Source organism: Sciurus carolinensis, chromosome 16 (genome assembly GCF_902686445.1).
Source record: "Sciurus carolinensis chromosome 16, mSciCar1.2, whole genome shotgun sequence".
NCBI lineage: Eukaryota > Metazoa > Chordata > Mammalia > Rodentia > Sciuridae > Sciurus > Sciurus carolinensis.
In genome coordinates this window covers 30,298,058-30,318,484 of record NC_062228.1, presented here as the reverse complement: position 1 = coordinate 30,318,484, position 20,427 = coordinate 30,298,058, and the positions used below count along the sequence as shown (strand labels likewise).

At 31.5% G+C, this 20,427-nt stretch overlaps 1 protein-coding gene across 12 annotated transcripts in view; it reads left to right on the top strand.

Annotated features, from left to right (window-relative positions):
• The window catches only part of Chd9 (chromodomain helicase DNA binding protein 9), a 237,933-nt gene that overhangs the window by 152,492 nt on the left and 65,014 nt on the right, over positions 1-20,427 (top strand). For all 12 annotated transcript variants that reach the window (XM_047530062.1, XM_047530061.1, XM_047530063.1 and 9 more), the window contains 10 exons: positions 295-412; positions 3,545-3,631; positions 4,062-4,199; positions 5,472-5,593; positions 9,173-9,416; positions 13,450-13,626; positions 15,313-15,456; positions 15,570-15,825; positions 17,055-17,265; positions 18,976-19,171. In XM_047530062.1, coding sequence (XP_047386018.1) covers positions 295-412; positions 3,545-3,631; positions 4,062-4,199; positions 5,472-5,593; positions 9,173-9,416; positions 13,450-13,626; positions 15,313-15,456; positions 15,570-15,825; positions 17,055-17,265; positions 18,976-19,171 — 1,693 coding nt within the window. The remainder of the gene's footprint in view (positions 1-294; positions 413-3,544; positions 3,632-4,061; positions 4,200-5,471; positions 5,594-9,172; positions 9,417-13,449; positions 13,627-15,312; positions 15,457-15,569; positions 15,826-17,054; positions 17,266-18,975; positions 19,172-20,427) is intronic.

The following is a 20,427-nucleotide window of genomic DNA, read 5'->3' as shown; positions in this document are numbered from 1 at the left end:
ACAGGTCCATTATAATGAAAAAATGAAAGATAAATTACATCTTGCTGTTATACTTCTAGTCAGTTTACTATTCTGTTTCTATATGGTAAATTGTACATCTTAGGCTATAATCTTCTAAGGACATAGAGATCACAGTTGTTTTAATTTTAGAAATTACATGAAGTCTGTTAAAGTGATTAAACTGCCTATTTACATAATTGAAGATAATATTTTATATTGGATATTATAATTAAAAATTAATCATAAGCATGTTTTTTGTAACGTTCTAATATACCACTTCTATAAAAATTTTAGCTCCTATCTTCACTGTGAATGGGCCACAGAAGAGCAGCTTTTGAAAGATAAAAGGATCCAGCAGAAAATTAAACGATTCAAATTGAGACAAGCACAAAGAGCACATTTTTTTGCAGATGTAAGAAAAAAATAAGACTATTATGTGTTGGACTCTGAATACATGTAGATTTATTTATCAAAAGTTTAAGCATTAATTTAATTCTTAAGCTTCCAACATTGATATTCAAATAAAATGCTATCGACAGAATTTTTCTCTTTCCAAAATTAACTTGGAAACTAGCCAAAACAAAAATACCGATAATTCAGAATGGTAGATAATATTTGTATTTTTAAGTTAGCATTATTTCAATGTATATAGTCAAACTGGGTGTGTTAATAGTGTTAATATAACAAAGAATTTATCAGCAAATTATTTAAGTAAAGGAAGTTATAGCAAATAAATGGAAAATAAAAATTTTCAGTATTGTGTATTAAATTTTACATACTAAATAATTATATTAACATTGCATATTATCCATACCAGCCTTCTATTTATGTGACTACAACATCATTGAAAAAATATATATGTTTCTAGGCCTCACCAAATGATCTGATGTTCTTTTCTCATCTAATATTTTTTTAAAGTAGCCTATTCTTTAGAGCACTTATACATTCATCTGAATTCTTTAATTTGAATAATTTTAAACTATATTTTGGAAAAAAATCATGAAAATAGTAAAACAAATTCCCATGTACATTTTAAATTGATTTTGCAAATGTTAACATTTTCCTATATTTACTTAATTATTTAGATTTATTGTATCCAAATTTCCCCATCCCTTATGCTCCCCATCCTTTTGTCATTTTATGAAACATGAACATATGTTGCAAATGTGTCTATTTATTTTCTAAAAACAAAATATATTGTTACATAAAAATAATAGAATTGACATTGATATAGAACTATTATTAGAAATTACATTATAGTACTATTATTATCATCTTCAGACCTTATTCCTAGTTCATTGTCAAACTAGTGTTTTAATAGCCAAAAATGTGTGTGTATATATTTATGTTTGTCTGTTTTAGAATTCAGTTCAGCATCATATGTTACATTTAGCTATCATCTCTCTCTATTCAGTTTTTGTTTTTCATTTCTTGGACATTTTTTAAGAAATATAGGTTATTTTGTAGAATGTCTCTCAATTTTGGGTTATGTTTATTTTGTTTTAATTCAGGCTATACTTTATTTTCAAGAACATTACAGAAATCATGCTTTATTCTTTTCAGTCATAGGTAGTATGTGATACCTATTTGCCCATACATTGTACCTCACTAGTAGATAGTTAACTTTGATCGCTGCATTAAGAGTAGAAAGTACTGTTATTCCCTTCATAATTATTAAAACCACCTCAAAAAAATCTTCTGTTTAGTTTTTTTGTAGTACTGGAAACTAAACCCAAGGCCTCACACATGCTAGGCAAGTACTCTACCATATTCCTAACCCTTTTCACTTTTTATTTTGAGGCATGGTTTTACCTAGTCGTACTGGCTAGTACAACCTTGTGATCCTTCTCAGCCTTCCCAGTAACTGGGATTATACATGTGCACCACTGCACCAGACTAGAGTTTTCTTTTCTTTTAACTATCAAAACTTCCTTTTGTTTCCTTAAAAAAAGAAAATTAGTTGTATTTGACAAAGATTACTGATATATTTATGGTTCACAATTTGATAATTTGATACATTTATACATTGTAAAATAATCACCTCCAACTAATGAATATATCTGACACCTTTTCTTTTTTTAAAATCTCTAAAGTATCACATTACCATTCTGGTGTTGGGCTGTCCCCATTCTTATCACGGATGTCCTATACAGAACCATGGACTTGAGAAAAGAGGTTTAAGATACTAAAGAGAACTAAAGGTAGAGCCATGTGATACACAGCATTTTGAGGTTAAACATATGAAGAGTGAAGAGTGCAGTAAAGTAAGCTGAGATGTCTGTTGAACGTCTTTCAGAGATGAATAGGAATTGCCCAAGCAGAGAAGCCAAGAAGTGGTAAACTAGTCAGAAGAGAGCAGAATGAGCATAAAAACATGAACATGTGACAGAACACTGAGTTTTAGACAACATGGTTTTGCACTTAGGTAGGTTGCAATCTGAGTTAAAGTTGTAGCAAGCAATAGGAGATAAGGTTGGTAGAAAAGGAGGGATCTTATCTATTACACAAAAAAACTAATTTGAACCTGATCTTCAAACAAGGCAGAATCACTGAAAGATCTTAAACAAGGAAACTGTAAGTAAAATAATTTGTATTTGAGAAAGATTACTCTGACAACAATATGAAAAACAGTAAAGGAAGACAAGACAGGCTTTGGGGGACAAGTTAGGAGTTACATTTAAAGATTCTTATAAGAAGTGATGAGTCAGTGGGAATGAGGAGGAAGGAACCAATCTGAATTTCAATTAAAAGTAAAATCTGGTGTGTGGTGTCACTTGCCTGTAATCCCAGTGGCTCTGGAGGCTGAGGCAGGAAGATTGCAAGTTCAAAGCAAGCCTCAGCAATTTATAGAGGACTTAAGCAACCTAGTAAGACTCTGTCTCAAAATTTAAAATATAAAATAGGACTAGGAATGTGGCTCAAAGGTTAAGCACCCCATGTTCAATCCCGGGTACCAAAATAAATGTACAAGTCAGAAATAAAGAGAAGTAAAGGAAAAGAAGGAATCTAAGACAGCTTCATTTCTGACTTGTGTGACTGAGTTTCAGGACTGGAAAGGGAGCTGTCCTCCATTAACCCACTTAGAAAATATAGGAGGAGGTATAGTTTGAAGAGTAAATGAATACAACTAAATTTGAGGTAGCACAAGTAGACAGTTTGCATTCAACTTAATGAGTGGATCTTGAGCACAGGACTATCAGGTAAAGATAAAGAGTGGTACTACTGAGAACTGAGTTGAAGCTGGGGTGATTAGTCTTCAACTTTAGCAACCTGAACAAAGTAGCAAAGGAGAAGCATAGAGGCTAGTTTTAGGAAAACTTTAAACATATCTCCTAAAGTAACTTACTTGTCTGGAATACCTTATTTCTTTTTAGTGCCGTTTGGTTGATATTATTTATAACATGGCCATTCATATATCATAAATGTCTTTTGGAAATTAAACTAGAAAAAATGCCATTTGTTGGAAATTTTAATTGGAGTCAAAGTGATGTATTTGTTCTATAGTAAAATGCTGGTAAGTTTGTCTTCCTTTGTACTCTTTTAGATGGAAGAAGAACCCTTTAACCCAGACTATGTTGAAGTAGACAGAGTATTAGAAGTGTCATTTTGTGAAGATAAGGATACTGGTGAGGTAAATACTTTATCAGTTTTTAAAATTTTTGTGGTGCTGGGGAACAAACCCAGGGTTTCACAGATGCTCATAAGAATATATTTTTACATAAGAAAAACCTGAAACTTTGCAAATATTAAAATCTAATACTGGGGTTGGGGTTGTGGCTCAGTGGTAGAGCACTCACCCAGCACAAGGGAGGCCCTGGGTTTGATCCTGAGCACCACATAAAAATAAAATAAAGGCATCATGTCCACCTAAAACTAAAAAAAAAAAAAAAAACAACTAATACTCTTAAACTTACAGCCTAAAAACTCTTTAATAAAAGTGTTTCATTTGTTTTTATCCACATAGGTTAGTATGTTTAAACTATCTGTAATCATGCTGTATTTAAACTACTTACTGTTCTCATTTTTAAAATGGTAAATTGAAAAAAAAATTTTTTTTACAGCCTGTTATTTACTACTTAGTAAAATGGTGCTCATTGCCATATGAAGATAGTACATGGGAACTAAAGGAAGATGTAGATCTGGCAAAAATAGAAGAGTTTGAACAACTACAAGCTTTGAGACCTGACACAAGACATTTGGTAAGAACTTATCATAAACAGCTTCACAAAATCTTAGCACATCAGAATCTCTTAGAGATTTTCAGAAATTAGAGATGCCTTAGATATAAAGTATAATTTCTCGTAATAGGTTTTGAGCCAGGAGAATTAGTTCCCTTAATATAAAATCAATGACAACATTGCTAGTCTACAATACTTACATAATGTAGGAGGTGATTTTTTTTTTTGTTGTTAGTCATTATTGTTAAATAAAATAGTGTATAAATCATGGAAAGTATTTTTAGAGATTCTAAAAAGAAAATTTTGCTCTGTTCTAAACTAATGAAATATTAATAGTGATTGGATTACTGAAAAGCTTATACAGAATGGAATTTAATATGGAAATTATTTTAAGTAGTAACTTAAATGTCATGTTAATAATAACTTTAAAGTTCATTGGCTATTATTTAAGAACTGTTTTCTTGGAATGGGGTTGTAGCTCAGTGGTAGAATGCTTGCCTAGTATGAATGTAGCCCTGTTTTCTTTATAAGCCCTATTTGTCTTAGATTAACAGCATCAGTTCTACATAGTCTTGATTCTGCAACTTTAGTTATTATAAGTCCCCAAACTTTATTTACATCTTCCCCACACCTCCCAATGCTGTTTTGGCTGTTTCTGGTACTTTTCATTTCCATGTGCTTTTAGAATTAACTTGTCAATTTCTACAAAAACCGTGATGCAAGTTTGATTGGATTGTGTTGATTTTGTTCACTTTGAGAAGAATTAATATGTTAACAATGTTAAGTGTTCAAATCAGGGTATATCTTCATTAGTTTTTCTCAGAGTATTTTGTGGCTTCAAATTTACTGGTGCTATACAACTTTTATTAAGAGTTAATTTTTAAAAATTAGTATTTTAGATCCATTATAAAATAGCTGTTTCTTATATAATTCATTATTTTTTCTAAAATATAGAATACAATTGACTTTTGTACTTCAATTTTACATTATGTAATCTTGCTAAAACTACTACTTAGTTTAGCTTTTAATATATCCCACAGGATTTTCTACATAGACAAATTATATCTACTATGAATAAAGATAGTTTTAGCTTTTCATTTCCAATCTCGGTGACTTTTGTCTGCTTTCCTTGCTTGATCATCCTTGTCACAGCCTACGGTACAATGGTAAATAGATGTCACAGGGGACATCTTTGCCTTATTTCTGATCTTAGGGAAAGCTTTCAGTTTTTCTCCTTTAAGAATGATGTTAACTTTGACTTTTTCACCATTCATTCTTTGTTTTTCCATAAAGGACCGCCCTCCCTCTAATATTTGGAAGAAAATAGATCAATCCAGGGACTACAAAAATGGCAATCAACTCAGGGAATATCAACTGGAAGGACTCAACTGGCTCTTGTTCAACTGGTACAACAGGTATGTAGTATATCTTAAAAAATTTTAGTGTTATAACCTTTTCCTTATGTATGTCAAAATACATTAAATAAAGTCAATACTGATGTTTCCATATTGTTATTTTGATGAAGTCTTTGATTTAAAGTGAAGTTACTACTGGGTGCCATGGTACATGCCTGTAATCCCAGCAGCTTGGGAGACTGAAGCAGGAGCATTGCAAGTTCAAACCCAGCCTAGGCAACTTAGCAAGAGCATGTGTGAAAATAAAAGAATTTAAAAATTTAAAAAGGGGACAGTGGGGATGTGGGTCAGTGGTTAAGCACCCCTGGGTTCAATACCTAGTATCCCCGAAAAATAAATAAATAAAATAAGGTGAAGTTACTTTAGAAAAATATGTAAATTACAGTTTAAGTTGTCAACTACACTGCTTCCTTTAAGTGTGTGTCAGTCAGAGTTACACTGATTAATCATTAAATTTGAAATAAAGTGCCAAGAGTCCTAAAACATTTGTTGTGTTACAGGAAGTTTTTCAGCTTATCCGTTTATACTACTGTCTGCCTACAGTTGGTTTTATTTAGTAAACTGTAAGCACATTACACCTGTGTGAATTAGATCTCTGTTTTCTAATGCTTTCCATGAAGTATATTGCCAGCTATTAATAAAGAATAGAATATAAAAATGAATATAAAAATTACCTCTTTGTTAGTATTTTTCACAGTTTATAAAATGCTTTGTATCTCTTTCTGTGTGTGTGTTTACATGTTTATGCATATATCTGGTATGAAGAATTGAACCCAGGTCCTCATGCATGCTGAGCAAGCAATCTACCACTGAGCTACATTCCCAGCCCTCAAGCCTCAAGTTCTTTTTTGAGATGGAAAGATAATTTTGAAAAAAGAAAAACATGATATCATGATTCAGAAAGAAGTATAATAGTGTATACAAAAGAGCAAATGAAGGCATTATTATTAGTACTTACAGCAATATTTGATGACACTTTAATTCCAAGTCACTTTTCTGTGATTTTACTTATTATATTATTCTTCTCAGTTGTCACACTTAGTAATAATGGTGAGTTATGTGACTCAGATGGAGTGCAGGCATCCTGTTATTCATACAGTTTTCTTTCCCCTGGTTTTATTTTCTAAATATTAATCATTCTTCTCAGGAATCATCCATATAAATGAGGTTAACAAATTTTTTTAAAACTTGCCTTCCTTTATTGATACTCCTACTTCCTAAATTACCTGTTTTAAACTTCCATCACTTCCTTCACGTTCTTTGTCACAATTCTGTCTCATTCACTTTCTGTATATGACTGCTATGCAGATACTCCAGGGAATTTTCCTGGCTTGCAAGGTAAAAGATCTTATTCTAGGACAAGGATGAATCATGTTATCTTAGTCCTTGACATGCTAGTTTCATCTATTGTTTTCAGAGCTTCACTTCATTCAGTTATCATCCTTTTTTTAAAAATATGTTCAAGGGATCCCTGAAGACTATTTCTATCCCTTCAGTCTATGAATAAATTTGGGGTTAGCCTATCTATAGAAAGAAAACAAATGATAAACCTCCTTTTGGCTCTACTTTTCCTTCTAACTGCTTTGAACCCCTTTGTAGCTTTCCAGGCAAATTCCTAGATAGAGTAGGCTGCACTCTCTCTCTCCCCATTTCCTTATCTCCATTTCTCTTTTTAACCTGTTGTAATATAGAGTTTGTTTTTGTCTGTTCCCCAAAACTTGATTTTCTAATCCCAAGGATAGTCTTTAGCCTAATCTTATTTTCCATTGGGTAGAAATTGCCACTCCTTCCTTTAAACGTTCCTCCTCCCCATTCTAACCCCACACAGCTTGCACATTGTGTCTCTTATAGCTCTCCAGTACCTCTTTGTTACTTTCAATAGACTCCTGGTTACTCTTCCCCTGCCTGTCATTTAGTTGTTACTTTTTGCTGCTCCAGGTTCTATCTTATTTCTCTTCTCATATTACATGTTTGTTTCCCTCAGCCATACTCTGTACTCTGCCCTGCATGCCTTTCCTTCCTACTTTACTTGTGTATGTGCACATGCGCGCATGCACACACACAAGCTTGTGTATGTGGTGCCTGGGATCAAACCCAGGACCTTACAAATGCTAGGCAAGTGCTGTACGACTGAGCTATATACCTCGCCCTATTCACCAATAATATTTTAATAATTCCATATTTTTATCTCTAAGACCTTGAATACTGGGCCCATATTTCCATTCATCTTCTGGCTACCTGAATGTCAAACACAACAATTCTTCAAACACAGCAGATGTCAAAATTAATTTTAATTCCAGTTTCTTCTGTGTCAAATTTGTTTTTTCTCCATATTTTTCATCTTATTATTAATACAGTTTGTTTTATTATCCAAACTAAAATCTAGATGTCATCTTATACCCTATACATTGAGTTGTTTCCAAGGGCCAATTCATTCTAACCCATAATAGACTCTGACATCATTTCTGGAAAGTTAGTTTATTCTCCCTTAGTCTATTTGCCCATAATATCTTCCCTGTCTATTAAAGTACTTTGCCATTTACTTCCCAACTTCTCATCCTCTTACCCTCTGATATCCTTAGTGTCACCAAAATAAAGTTTAAAATACACACCTAACCTTATAGGGTTTCTTTTAAGATTTTCCGTGCCTCCTATTGCATAAAATAATGATGTCTAACCTCTTCTGTTTATGCCCCCAATCTCACTTCTCTCTCCTTCCTTTACCTTTCCCTGTTGACCATTAACTATATTGAATAACTTTTGGTCCCTCAGTTAGTTCCTCCCCTGATCCCCCGCTCCACCTCCTGCTTTGCTTTGTCCTCTAGCAAAATCCTAATCATAACTGACCTCCTTGCTGAAGTTGTTTCTTCTTTGATCCCTTTTAGTTACAGTTTGTTGGTCTTTCCTCTATGCTGCCATAATAAGTATTATTCTGATCTTCTTCACTGGCCACATAGTACAATCATCTATAGAGCTTATTTTAAAAATTAGAACTGACTTTATCCTACTCCATACATATTAAATCATAATGTAAAAGTCGGGACGGGGGAGAACCTAAGTATCTATTTTGTTTCTTTTTCAAGCTTTGTAGGCTCTTCTAATGCACAGCTATGGTTGAAAACCAATACTATAGTTGTGCTTCTACAATAGCACATTGCATGATTATTTATGTATTTGCATGTCTGCTTCTCTAATAGATACAAGTCCCTGGAAGGCAGAGAACATGTTCTATTTCTTTTGTATCCCATCTTCTCATACTGTCCTGAGATAATAGAAGGTATTTAATAAAAACTTCCTGAATAAATTATGTAATATGCATTGCTCTTATCTTTTCAGTTTTTAGAAAAATCAAACAGTTGTTATCTTTAATTTGGAGCTATAAAAATCTTTAATTTTTCCTTTGCAGGATTATAATAAAATTGTAATCTCGAGCTTATTCTGTACTTCATCAACTTTTATTTTTATAAGTGCAAATATTTTTATTTACTCTTCGATTATTTTCATATATTTATCTTTAAAAACTTCATAGTATACAGAAGAACCCAATGTATGCATGGATAATATATTTGTTTATTTCAGACGAAACTGCATTTTAGCAGATGAAATGGGTCTTGGCAAAACCATTCAATCAATTACATTCCTCTACGAAATCCTTCTGACTGGTATAAGAGGACCTTTCCTGATTATTGCACCACTTTCTACCATTGCAAACTGGGAGAGAGAATTTCGTACATGGACTGATATTAATGTTGTGGTTTATCATGGAAGCCTGATTAGCAGACAGATGATACAGCAATATGAGATGTACTTCAGGGACTCACAGGTGTGTTATTAATGCTTTTGCTTGTTGTTAAGTGATCAGGGTTGAAAAAGATAGGCATTATATTACTAATTTCTTCCAAATTTAGCATAGATTTTACTTGTATTTTAAAATCATAGGTTAAGCTTGTTTATTAATTTATTTAAAATAAATTATCTTAAAATAAATTATAGTAACTGAAAACAATGACAAGCATTTAATGCTTTTTCATTATAATGAAGTATGCAAGATTTATATATATGCAGAAATTTGTAATCTTTACTATTTCAACTGGAATAATTTTTAAGAAAAATAATTATTGTTTTTAAATACACATTAAATTTATTTCTAGAAAAACTGCCTTTGATCATTCTTTACCTTTTTTCCTTCTTTTTATTTTTGTTGTTTTGTTGTTGTTGTTGTTTAAATATTCAGTGAACACCATGACTTTAAATGGCTATTGAGGTGGGATTATAAATTTTCTTTCATGTTCAATGGATTTTGCCTTTAGACATCTTTAAAGTTTTTGAATTATGTGTTGGAGGTTTAGCTCAATGTTAGAGTACTTGCTTAGCATGGACAAGCCCTAAGTTTGATCCTCAGCACTAGGGGGAAAAACAGTTGGTCATTTGTTTTGTGTACTAATCCAAGCATACCTTCAAGTTCTTAGAATCCATTATATCAATACTTTGGTGATTTGATGGTTTTCTCCTTCTCTATATACTGGCGGCACTTTTTCCATTTTACCATAGCCACTTTTTTTTTTTTTTTAACTTAAGAAAGTTGTCGATTGTTTTTTAACATATTTTATAAAAGTTTCTCAACCATGTATTTGACAATATAGGAAATGGTCAATTGTTTTCTTAGGAATCTGATAATGACAACTTGAATCTCTACTGCCACTTACTCAATAAGAAAGGATTTTCTGTTTCTCCTAAATACAAAACTATAAAATAAAAAATATTATAAGGAAGAATTTTCTAGCAAGAAAACACAAAGTGCCAAGTTGTAATCTTTTGATGTTTGTATGAATCTTTTTGGTTAAAAATTTTTATTAAGAAATAAGACATAAAATTCATAAGCAAAATTTATATCAAATTGTCCTTTTTAATTGGGAAAGATGTATTGCCTGACATTCTACCTCAGTAACCTCTAAATATCTTCTTTCCCTTTCACTTATTGTTCCATTCTAAAAAGATCATTATAATATATGTCCAGATCATATATGGTAGAAGCTGAAATAAGATAATATACATAGCCTTCTACTTTTGCATCCTAATTATAAGTGACTTTTTCTACATTTTTGAGGCCAACAGCGAATGAATTAACTGATTTTTTTTTCCTGTAACTTCATTGTCCTGACTCCTTCCAGGGTTAAAACAAGTGAATGTGTATGAAATTATGTATCTGTGTAATCCCTTAATTTGTATTCCTCATTTTTATTACAAAGTACTATCTTTGTACCTTTGGAGTCTATGACATCTCAGGTTATATTTTTATTTCTTTCTGTTATGTGTTGTTATTCTTAATCATACTTTTGTGAAATTTTAAAGTTGTATGGTATCATAGAAATGATTTAGTTTCATCTCATTTACAGAAGGTACAACTAAAATCTTGAGACTTTAAGAAATTTCTAAGAAAGTTTCAATTTTAATATATTTGGTATAAAGAGTCAAACTAAAAGATTCTTGATGTATAATAAACAGTAATATTTATTAAGTTTATTTTTATGGTAAATGTTATACATTCTAAGATTAACTGAAGAGGATTTAAATTTCAAAAAATTATGCCTTACGTATTGTAATGGTTCTTTAAATATAGACATACCTTTTAATAGTTAAGGTTTACAGATTATTTTAGCATAAAATAATTGAATATTTTCTTCTTTTGTCAAATTATCAAGTTGCTTAAAAACACATTAGTAGTTAATATTTTCCAAATTGCCCTGTGAGTAGAAATAATAATACCCATAACTACAAACATGTTTTTTTGAGTATCTATCATGTCCCAGCCAATATGCTGAAAGTTTACCTGTATTCACTTCATCTTTGTAACAGCAACCTTGTAAAATAGATATTATCATCTCTATTTTATATATGCAGATACTGAGCCATAAGGTTGTTATGTAGATTGCCCAAAATACACATAGTATAACTGTGATTAATATACCCAAGTCAATGAACCTGAAGAGCCCAATGTAATATATATCCTAGGTTATCAGATTCGTATAAATTCCATCAACTTCTACCTCATCTTTTGACAATATTCTACTGGAACTGTTATTTAACTGAGTGCCCAGTGTATGCAATCAATGTGAACTAACCTAAAAATTTCAAAACTTAATCAGAATACATAATTGTTCTTAACTTTTTCTTTCTTTTAATACCTAATAAGTTTAAGTTTTCAATCTACTGTCTCTACTGATTCCTGGACTTCACACCATCTTTCCATCTATTCCTTCTTAAGTTCCTTTATGGATTCCTCCTCATCCCCATATCTAAACTTTTGGGTGATCCAGTGTGCAGCCTTCAAACTCTTCTATTTTATACTCATTCCCTTAAGCTACATCTATACTGTTAGACTCCCAAATCACCAGCTCTAAACTCTTTCCTAAATTTCAGTCATATCCAAATACCTACTCAACAACTCCACTTGGATATCTCTAATAGACGTCTTCAACTTATTGTGTACACAGTCAGTATCATGAACATTCTCATGTTAGTAAACAGCAACACTAAATTCCAGTTGTACAAACTAAAATTTTTTAGAGTCAAATTTGATTCTCTCTTAATGTCACTCCATATCCATCTCTTAGGAAATTCTGTTGACTCTACCTTCAAAACATGTCTACAAGTGAGTGCTTTTCACCACCTCTAATGATGATATTTTTACTCTGACAGCTTTTATGGTCTCTATGATCCTTTACTTGTATGTTTTCACCACAACAGTCAAAATATTTTCCCTGGAATCCCATCATAACCTCTTGCTTAGAGGAATAGACAGTCCTTGCCACAGTTGTCAAGTCCCTATTCTGTCTGCCTCATCCCCTTCCCTATTCACTGGGTTTCAACCACCCTGGCTTTCTTGCTGTGATCCGAGTATTAGGAAACATACAGGACCTTCATACTTGCTGCTTTTATCAAGAATGGTTTTTCCTCCAGATATCAAAATGGTTTCCTCCCTCAACTTCAGATCTTCTTCATGTATCACTTCTCAGTAATGATCTCCCAACCACCCTATGTAATATTGTAACCCTATAATCTAACCCTATTATTTTTACTTCATATTCATGGTTTATTTTATGCCTCTGCCTTATTGTTTTCTAAATTTAAAAAAAGTTGTTTTTTTTTTTTTTAACTGATTATATCCTGCATTAGGATCATTAAAAAGTGTCAGTTCCACCCTAACAATTAATTTTGTTTATTCTGTTAGCTGCTTTATCTCCAGCAACTAGAACAGAGTCTGGCACATAGACATTCAATAAATATTTGCTGAATAAATTATTTGAATGTCTGATTTTTATATTCATTACTTATTTGCCATTATAAATGTAAACTCAAGGATGTAAATCATAAGCATTACTATTGAAATCTCATTGGCCAAATTTTATAATGGCCTTTCTTGACTTAAATTGTTATTACAACTCTTTCTTTTCTTTTTTCTTGAGGCAGAGTCTCACTAATTGCTGAGACTTGCCTGAAACTAGTAATCCTCCTAACTCAGCCTCTCTAATTGCTGGGATTATAGTTGTGCACCACTGCACCCTGCTCTTATTACAATTCTTAAAAATTTTCTTGAAACATTTTACCAAGGAATACTTATTGGAATATAGTTTCAAATAATATAAATATGTAGGCATGCATTTTGAGAGTGATATTAAAAATAATAATCTAATACAATTAGAATGCTTAAATTTCAAGGGAATTTCTATGTATATTTACAAATTTCAGTGGAAAATAATTTACAACAAATATCATTAGTTTACTTTTTATGACATTTGTCAGGAATAAAAAGTGTACCTAAGACATTCTAGAATGTTATATTTGATAATTTCTAGGGACGCATCATTCGAGGAGCTTACAGATTCCAAGCCATCATCACCACTTTTGAAATGATTCTCGGAGGCTGTGGAGAGCTTAATGCAATTGAATGGCGATGTGTAATTATTGATGAAGCACATAGGTTAAAAAATAAAAACTGTAAACTCTTAGAAGGTTTGAAACTCATGAATCTGGTAAGTATTCTAATATCTTTTTTACTCCATTTCCTAGCTATATAGTGAAAGATCTTAGAGAACTAAATGCTAAAAATGTGCTTTTTAAAAATTTTATAGAGATACCTGAATCCTATCTGTTTTAATTAAGAGAATTTTTGCTTCAGTTAGTAAGGGGAATAATCTCATCAGTTTTCTAAGACTTGAAAATTTTTAGTTTTTACCAAAAAGCTTTAGTAATTAATTTATAAAATTACAAAAAGAAATCTTCGTAGGTTTTTACCACTGAATAGAAAATAAGATCATAAATTTCTGCAAATTACTTACTGAAAAGCCCTTTCATCAAAGGTACTCAGTAATTTATGGTAGAGAGATAAAGTTCCTACACAATTCCACATGCTTAGCACATATTGGTTATATTTAAATGGAATTTCTTAAAGTCACCTTCTTTGTAGTATATTCAAAGCTTTCAAACAAATGGTTTTTTAAAAAATATTTTGACTTTTATAAGTGGATGATGACACATAATGGGGAGTGGGAGGGGTTAGTGTTAGGGTTAGAGGTAGGGTTAGGGAGGGGACAAGAATGGAGGAAGGAAGGACTGTATAGAGGAAAAAGAGGGGTGGGAGGGGTGGGGGGAAAGGAAAAAATAACAGAATGAATGAAACAACATTACCCTATGTAAATTTATGATTACACAAATGGTACGCCTTTACGCCATGTACAAACAGAGAAACAACATGTATCCCATTTGTTTACAATAAAATAAATAAATAAATAAATAAAAATATTTTGACTTTTAACTACGATCACATAATTAGTACATCAGTATATGAACAAATAAATAAACAGAACCACATACAATAAAAAATTGAAGTGCTCCTTTTATATTCCCTCCCCACCTATGCCACCACCCAGTTTAATTCCTCGCTCTGGTATTTAAAGTTAGATGTGTATCTTTCTGGTCATTTGCTATCTTATACATATATATATATATATATATATATATATACACACACACACATATATGCAGATCTGCGGGCATATATACACAAATTTTTAATTCGGCAATTTAGAGGTGTTGTCAAATCAAATTTTAAATGGTAATTTATACTATTATTTTACATATTCTGTATTTTTTTCTGTTCCTATTGTGTTTTAAGTTTTAATAGAATTGTACTTTAAAGCATATTCTAGTCGCTACTTTACATTCTTGGATTGTAACTTCGCTGATTTGATAATTTGTTCTGTGAAAAGTTTAATGATCAAATTACAAAGAGTGAACACTGTTTGGTATACATATTATTATACCAATAATGATTCAGTACAAACTAAAAAGTGCCCCTTGTGTTCTTTAAAAAAAAATGTTTATTTCTTTGAGGTAATCTGAAATATGTATTTTCAAAAATTAGGAATTTTTAAAGGTATGCTTAAGTCAAGATAGCATATAACATAACGTATTCCGAGACTGATAAAGAGGTTTTGGAATTTTTACTTATATTTATTTTTAATCGAAGATCTGTACTTCACAAAGATTTTAACACATTTAGAAAAGTACATTGCTGAAGATTTGTGGGAAGAGATGTGTTTTGAGTTGATTCTTAAAAATTACGGTCAGAAATACTTTTGAACATTTGATCCCCCAAATCAGCTTTCATTTAATTTTGTACTTTGGCATTTGAATGCATTTGTTCTTGCTTTGTGTAGGAACACAAGGTGCTTTTGACTGGCACTCCTCTCCAAAATACAGTTGAAGAACTTTTCAGTCTTCTTCATTTTCTTGAACCTTTAAGGTTTCCTTCTGAATCAACATTTATGCAAGAATTTGGAGATCTGAAAACAGAGGAACAGGTATCCATTGTTCTTTATAAATAAGTACTTCAGATCTCTTACTGTAATTATTTTATATGTACAATTGAATGTGCTTTTGTGTCATGTATATTTTTTTATTATGTTTTATTTAGGTGCAAAAACTTCAAGCTATCCTGAAACCAATGATGTTGAGACGATTAAAAGAAGATGTTGAAAAGAAATTGGCACCTAAGGAAGAAACTATCATTGAAGTAGAACTTACTAATATTCAAAAAAAATACTACCGGGCTATTTTGGAGAAGAATTTTTCATTTTTGTCCAAAGGAGCAGGACAAACTAATGTACCTAACTTGGTCAATACCATGATGGAGCTTAGGAAATGCTGTAATCATCCATATCTTATCAAAGGTAGCTAAAATGTATTAGAACAAGTACTTTTTTCTTTTGTCAGATACTAGTGAACCATTAAACAGAACACCACTACAGCTGTAGAGGCTGTTAACAACTCTCCGTTCTGCTGTTCTGAGGAATCACAAGTGTTTCAAATTCATGGGCAATGTGAACTACATTATAGTGTCTAATATTAGCATGCCAGGTTCTAAGAGCAAGAGTTTTGTTCAGTTTGTTTGGGAGTGAAATTCTGCAGTTTAATCTTTCTCATGGACAAAGGGTAAAACCCATCTTTGAACCTTTGTATATACATTTTCCCCCCCCCCCCCCCGGTCTTTTTCTAGTTCAGATATTCCACTTAGTATTTCAGTTTTTGTGCTACAGTAATGATACTTTTTAAGGTCTTGTCGATTTCTCTATCAGTGTTCTCTGTACAGTGTTTTGAGTCTTTTCATGTATGTATTCCTGTGAATATACTACTCGTCTACTTAGTTTGCCTTAGACAATTGATCCTTCCCTTACAATCTCAATTCACTTTTATGGCTTACCAAGGCTGAGGAAAGATGCTGAGAGCCCCTTTAATTCTGATCTAGATTCTTTGAAGAAAGTATGCATCACAGACCAATAACATGACTTCTTTTGACTTTTTCTTATTTTCATGCTAAGAAGATTCCCATAGTTACATCCACAGCAATTAATGATCACCCTCTGATGATGACCATTGTTATGATTTTTTTTTTTTTTTTTTTTTTTTTGTGGTGCTGGGGATTGAACCCAGGGCATTGTGCTTGCAAGGCAAACACTCTACCAACTGAGCTATCTCCCCAGCCCTGAGCTATCTCCCCAGCCCTATTGTTATGATTGATGTTTAAATATTTGATTTTTAAAAAATATATATGTATTTATTCACCTAGGTCAGGACCACAATTTTGTACATTCTTTTTCTAATGACATTCATTTAGTATTTAGCAAACATAAGTTCATATAAGCCATTATACCAGATTTCTAGAGAGGTGAAAACATGATTAAGACATTATCTGTGTCCTCAGTGGAATTAACAATTTGGTATTGGTGGGGATTTAGCCATATACATAAATAATTCTAATAAAAGCAATGTACTTGACATCAAAAAATTATGCTTTGTTCCAAAGTATGTAGGAGCACTAAATGTGAGTTAAAATAAAAGCAATTGGGAATTGTCTGCATTTGTGCATTTTTGCTATCTTTTTATATATATTTTTTGACAGGTGCTGAGGAGAAAATACTTGGAGAATTTAGAGATACATATAATCCAACTGCTACTGATTTTCATCTTCAAGCAATGATCCAGTCAGCTGGTAAATTGGTCCTTATTGATAAATTGCTTCCCAAAATGAAAGCAGGAGGTCATAAAGTGCTCATATTCTCTCAGATGGTACGTTGCCTTGATATTCTGGAGGACTATCTCATACATAAAAGGTAAAACATATTGTAATACATTTAATATTATGCTGTGAATTATGCTAAGTATGTTTATTAAGGTTTGTGCAAGGAATTGACCTAGGAGTTGGTTTATTATTATATTTGTAAACCTTAATGGTACTAACACCTTCAACGTACATGTAAGTCAATTTAAAAATATATTGCCTATTTATAAATATATTGAAGATAACCATCTTCATTGGAAAAGGTGTTTCAAGAGGCATTTGATCTATTTTATTATTAATAATTATAACCTTCTGTTATTCCTTGATTTTTATCATAAGCTATATAAAATTGGTGCTTTAATTTGTTTCTGATTTGTTTGATATGGGGTTTATTGTTTTACTTTTTGAGTTTATGATTGTAAGATAGTCTTAAATATTGCTTTGTGTTTAGGTAAATAGGATATTTATAAGCTATTTTATCAGAATATTAGAATTTAATTTGAAAACAGCGTATTATTATAAAAGGACTCAGATATTACAGCAGTACAATGTAACTCAAATAATTTAGACCTTTATATAGTAGTAAAGATCAATACTGGTGAATATTTTCAGAGATAATGTAGTTCATGGTTCATTGTTATTTTTCACCTTAGTTTCTAGGTTGGTTGTTTATTTATTTATTTATTTTGTTGTTGTTGTTGTTGTTCTGTGCTAGGAATTGAACCCAGTGTCTCTTTGCATAGTAAGCATGCACTGCATGTTACCACTGAGCTATATCTCCACCTTTTAGTTCTGTTTTTATTGTCAGTTTTCATTTCTGTAGCTTCATTCCAAAATGTATATTGCTCTCAATTTTATACCATGTAAGTAAGTATAGGAACATTAAGTTGCAATATTCCCCAAACCAAACAGTCTTATACTTTGTCGATTTTCTTACACAAAGAACTTTGTACAGAAATAATTCTGTACATATAAATTTATATTGTGATGAATTTCATGGAGAACTTCGTGTTTTATTATCATCGTAAGTAACTTTATTAGAAACCACACCCCCAGTTGCAGTATTTGAGATAATAGTGGAGCTGCTGCTTAAACTCTAGGAAATTGTACATGAAAAGTACTGTCTTTTCCAGAGGAAGTGTGACAAAGTCACACATATGCCCATTTATTTCATAGCTCTTAAATTTTCATGTAATTTGTTTTTATTAATGTATTGAGTTTTTTCAATTTTGTGTATGTTAAGTAGGGAAAGATAAAAGAAGTTAAAAGATTATTGCTTTAGAGTAATGGCTATAAAAACTTCTGCAACATCCCAGTTTACCCTGAATAGGTTATAGCGTATAAGGATGTATATCAGTTGATAAAGTAACATAGAATTTGGATTAAAAACAGAAAAATTTATAGGCCTATTGGATAGTTGTGCGAAAGTCATTACTTGTACAAAAGCAATTTATGGTGATATGTATAGTAATGTAGATTTTTATAAACTGTCTTTTGTTATTCCAACTATTGAAAATGGTACTTATTATAATGCTGTTTTACCTGTATATTCAGGAATGCAGACATTTTGAATCTTTATGTTACTTTTTGTTCTCACTGTGCTTCTTAGCAAGAAGTATAAAGCCATAGAAACTAATTGGGATGATTTTTCTTCTTCATTTTATAGTTAAACATAATGTTGCAGAAAAACTGAGTTTACCTTTGATTGTCTTCCCTTTTCATTATATTCATCTACCTAAATTTAGTGCATTTCATTTGATAGATATTTATATGAGCGAATTGATGGAAGAGTCAGAGGGAATCTTCGACAAGCTGCTATAGATCGATTTAGTAAACCTGATTCAGATCGATTTGTTTTTCTCCTGTGTACCCGAGCTGGTGGGTTGGGCATCAATTTAACTGCAGCTGATACATGTATAATTTTTGATTCTGATTGGAACCCTCAAAATGACCTTCAGGTAATAAATTCCTTGGCTAACAAGGAGTATAATTATTTAAAAATTCATATAACTATTTTTTAGCAATCCACATCTTTTATTTTTATGTAGCAGACTAATGTGTTTTTCTAAGAAATATCTGTCACATAAAATAGATGAAATTATTTTAATTTTGATTTCAAGATAGTAAAATATAATAAAATGAACTTGTTAATATGTCTCACTAACATAAAAAAGTATGCTGAGTTTAATACAGTATTTCTAATTCTTTAATATAGAGAGAAGGGATATAATTTAGTGGTAGAGCACTTGCCTAGCATATGCAGGTCCCTAGGTTCAATCCCTAGTACTGAAAAACCAAGAAGTTATGACTCGTAACAAGAATGTTAATTAGAGTGGTGAAAATAGGTTAAAATTTGCAGAGATTAAGCATTTAGGAGGAATATGAGATGAGAACAAATGATAAGAGAAATTCCTTATTCATGATAGTTGTAATTATATTGCAATTTATGCTACAACTTTGTATATAAAATCAAATATAATAAATAGTTATTGAGAATATACCTGGCTCAATAAAATACAAGGTTTACATTGCTCATTTATGTAACTATATAATCCAATTCACAATATCAGGTGGTTATCCAGAATTAATACATAGATTAAACCAGGGCACACTCTTGCTGTAGAAGGCCAATTAATAAATATTTTAGGCTTTATGGACCATATAAGATCTCTGTCACACATTCTTTGTTTTTTCACAAACCTTTAAATATGTAAAAGCCATTTTTACTTGTCAGGCAAGATGTGATCTACAGGCGGTAGTTTGCCAATCCCTAAATTGACTTTAAGTCATGATTATGTGCCTTTGGAATGCATATTGATAGTTAAAACTGCCTTCAGTGCTTGTGATATTAAACTTAAAATAATAGTCATATTGTAGAACCTGAAGAGTAAGTGAAAAGTCTATACTGACTTCCTCAATTTCTACCTCTCACTTGATTTTTCTCATTTTCTGTTATTATAGATCTAGTATTTATAAACTAATAAAAAGTTATGATATCTTATGTATGTTACCTAGTTCTAGAATAAAGTTACCCATTTATAATTCCGGGTTCCAAATGGTACAAACTGAATATGGACAGAATAAAGTTATCAACAAAAGACATAGATATTATTAATACCTGTAAGTGTTGAAGCCACAGATTGTGATTTAATCTGAGCATAATTGGAATATGATTAATATTAAGAGAAATACTATATAGATTCTGTAGAACCTT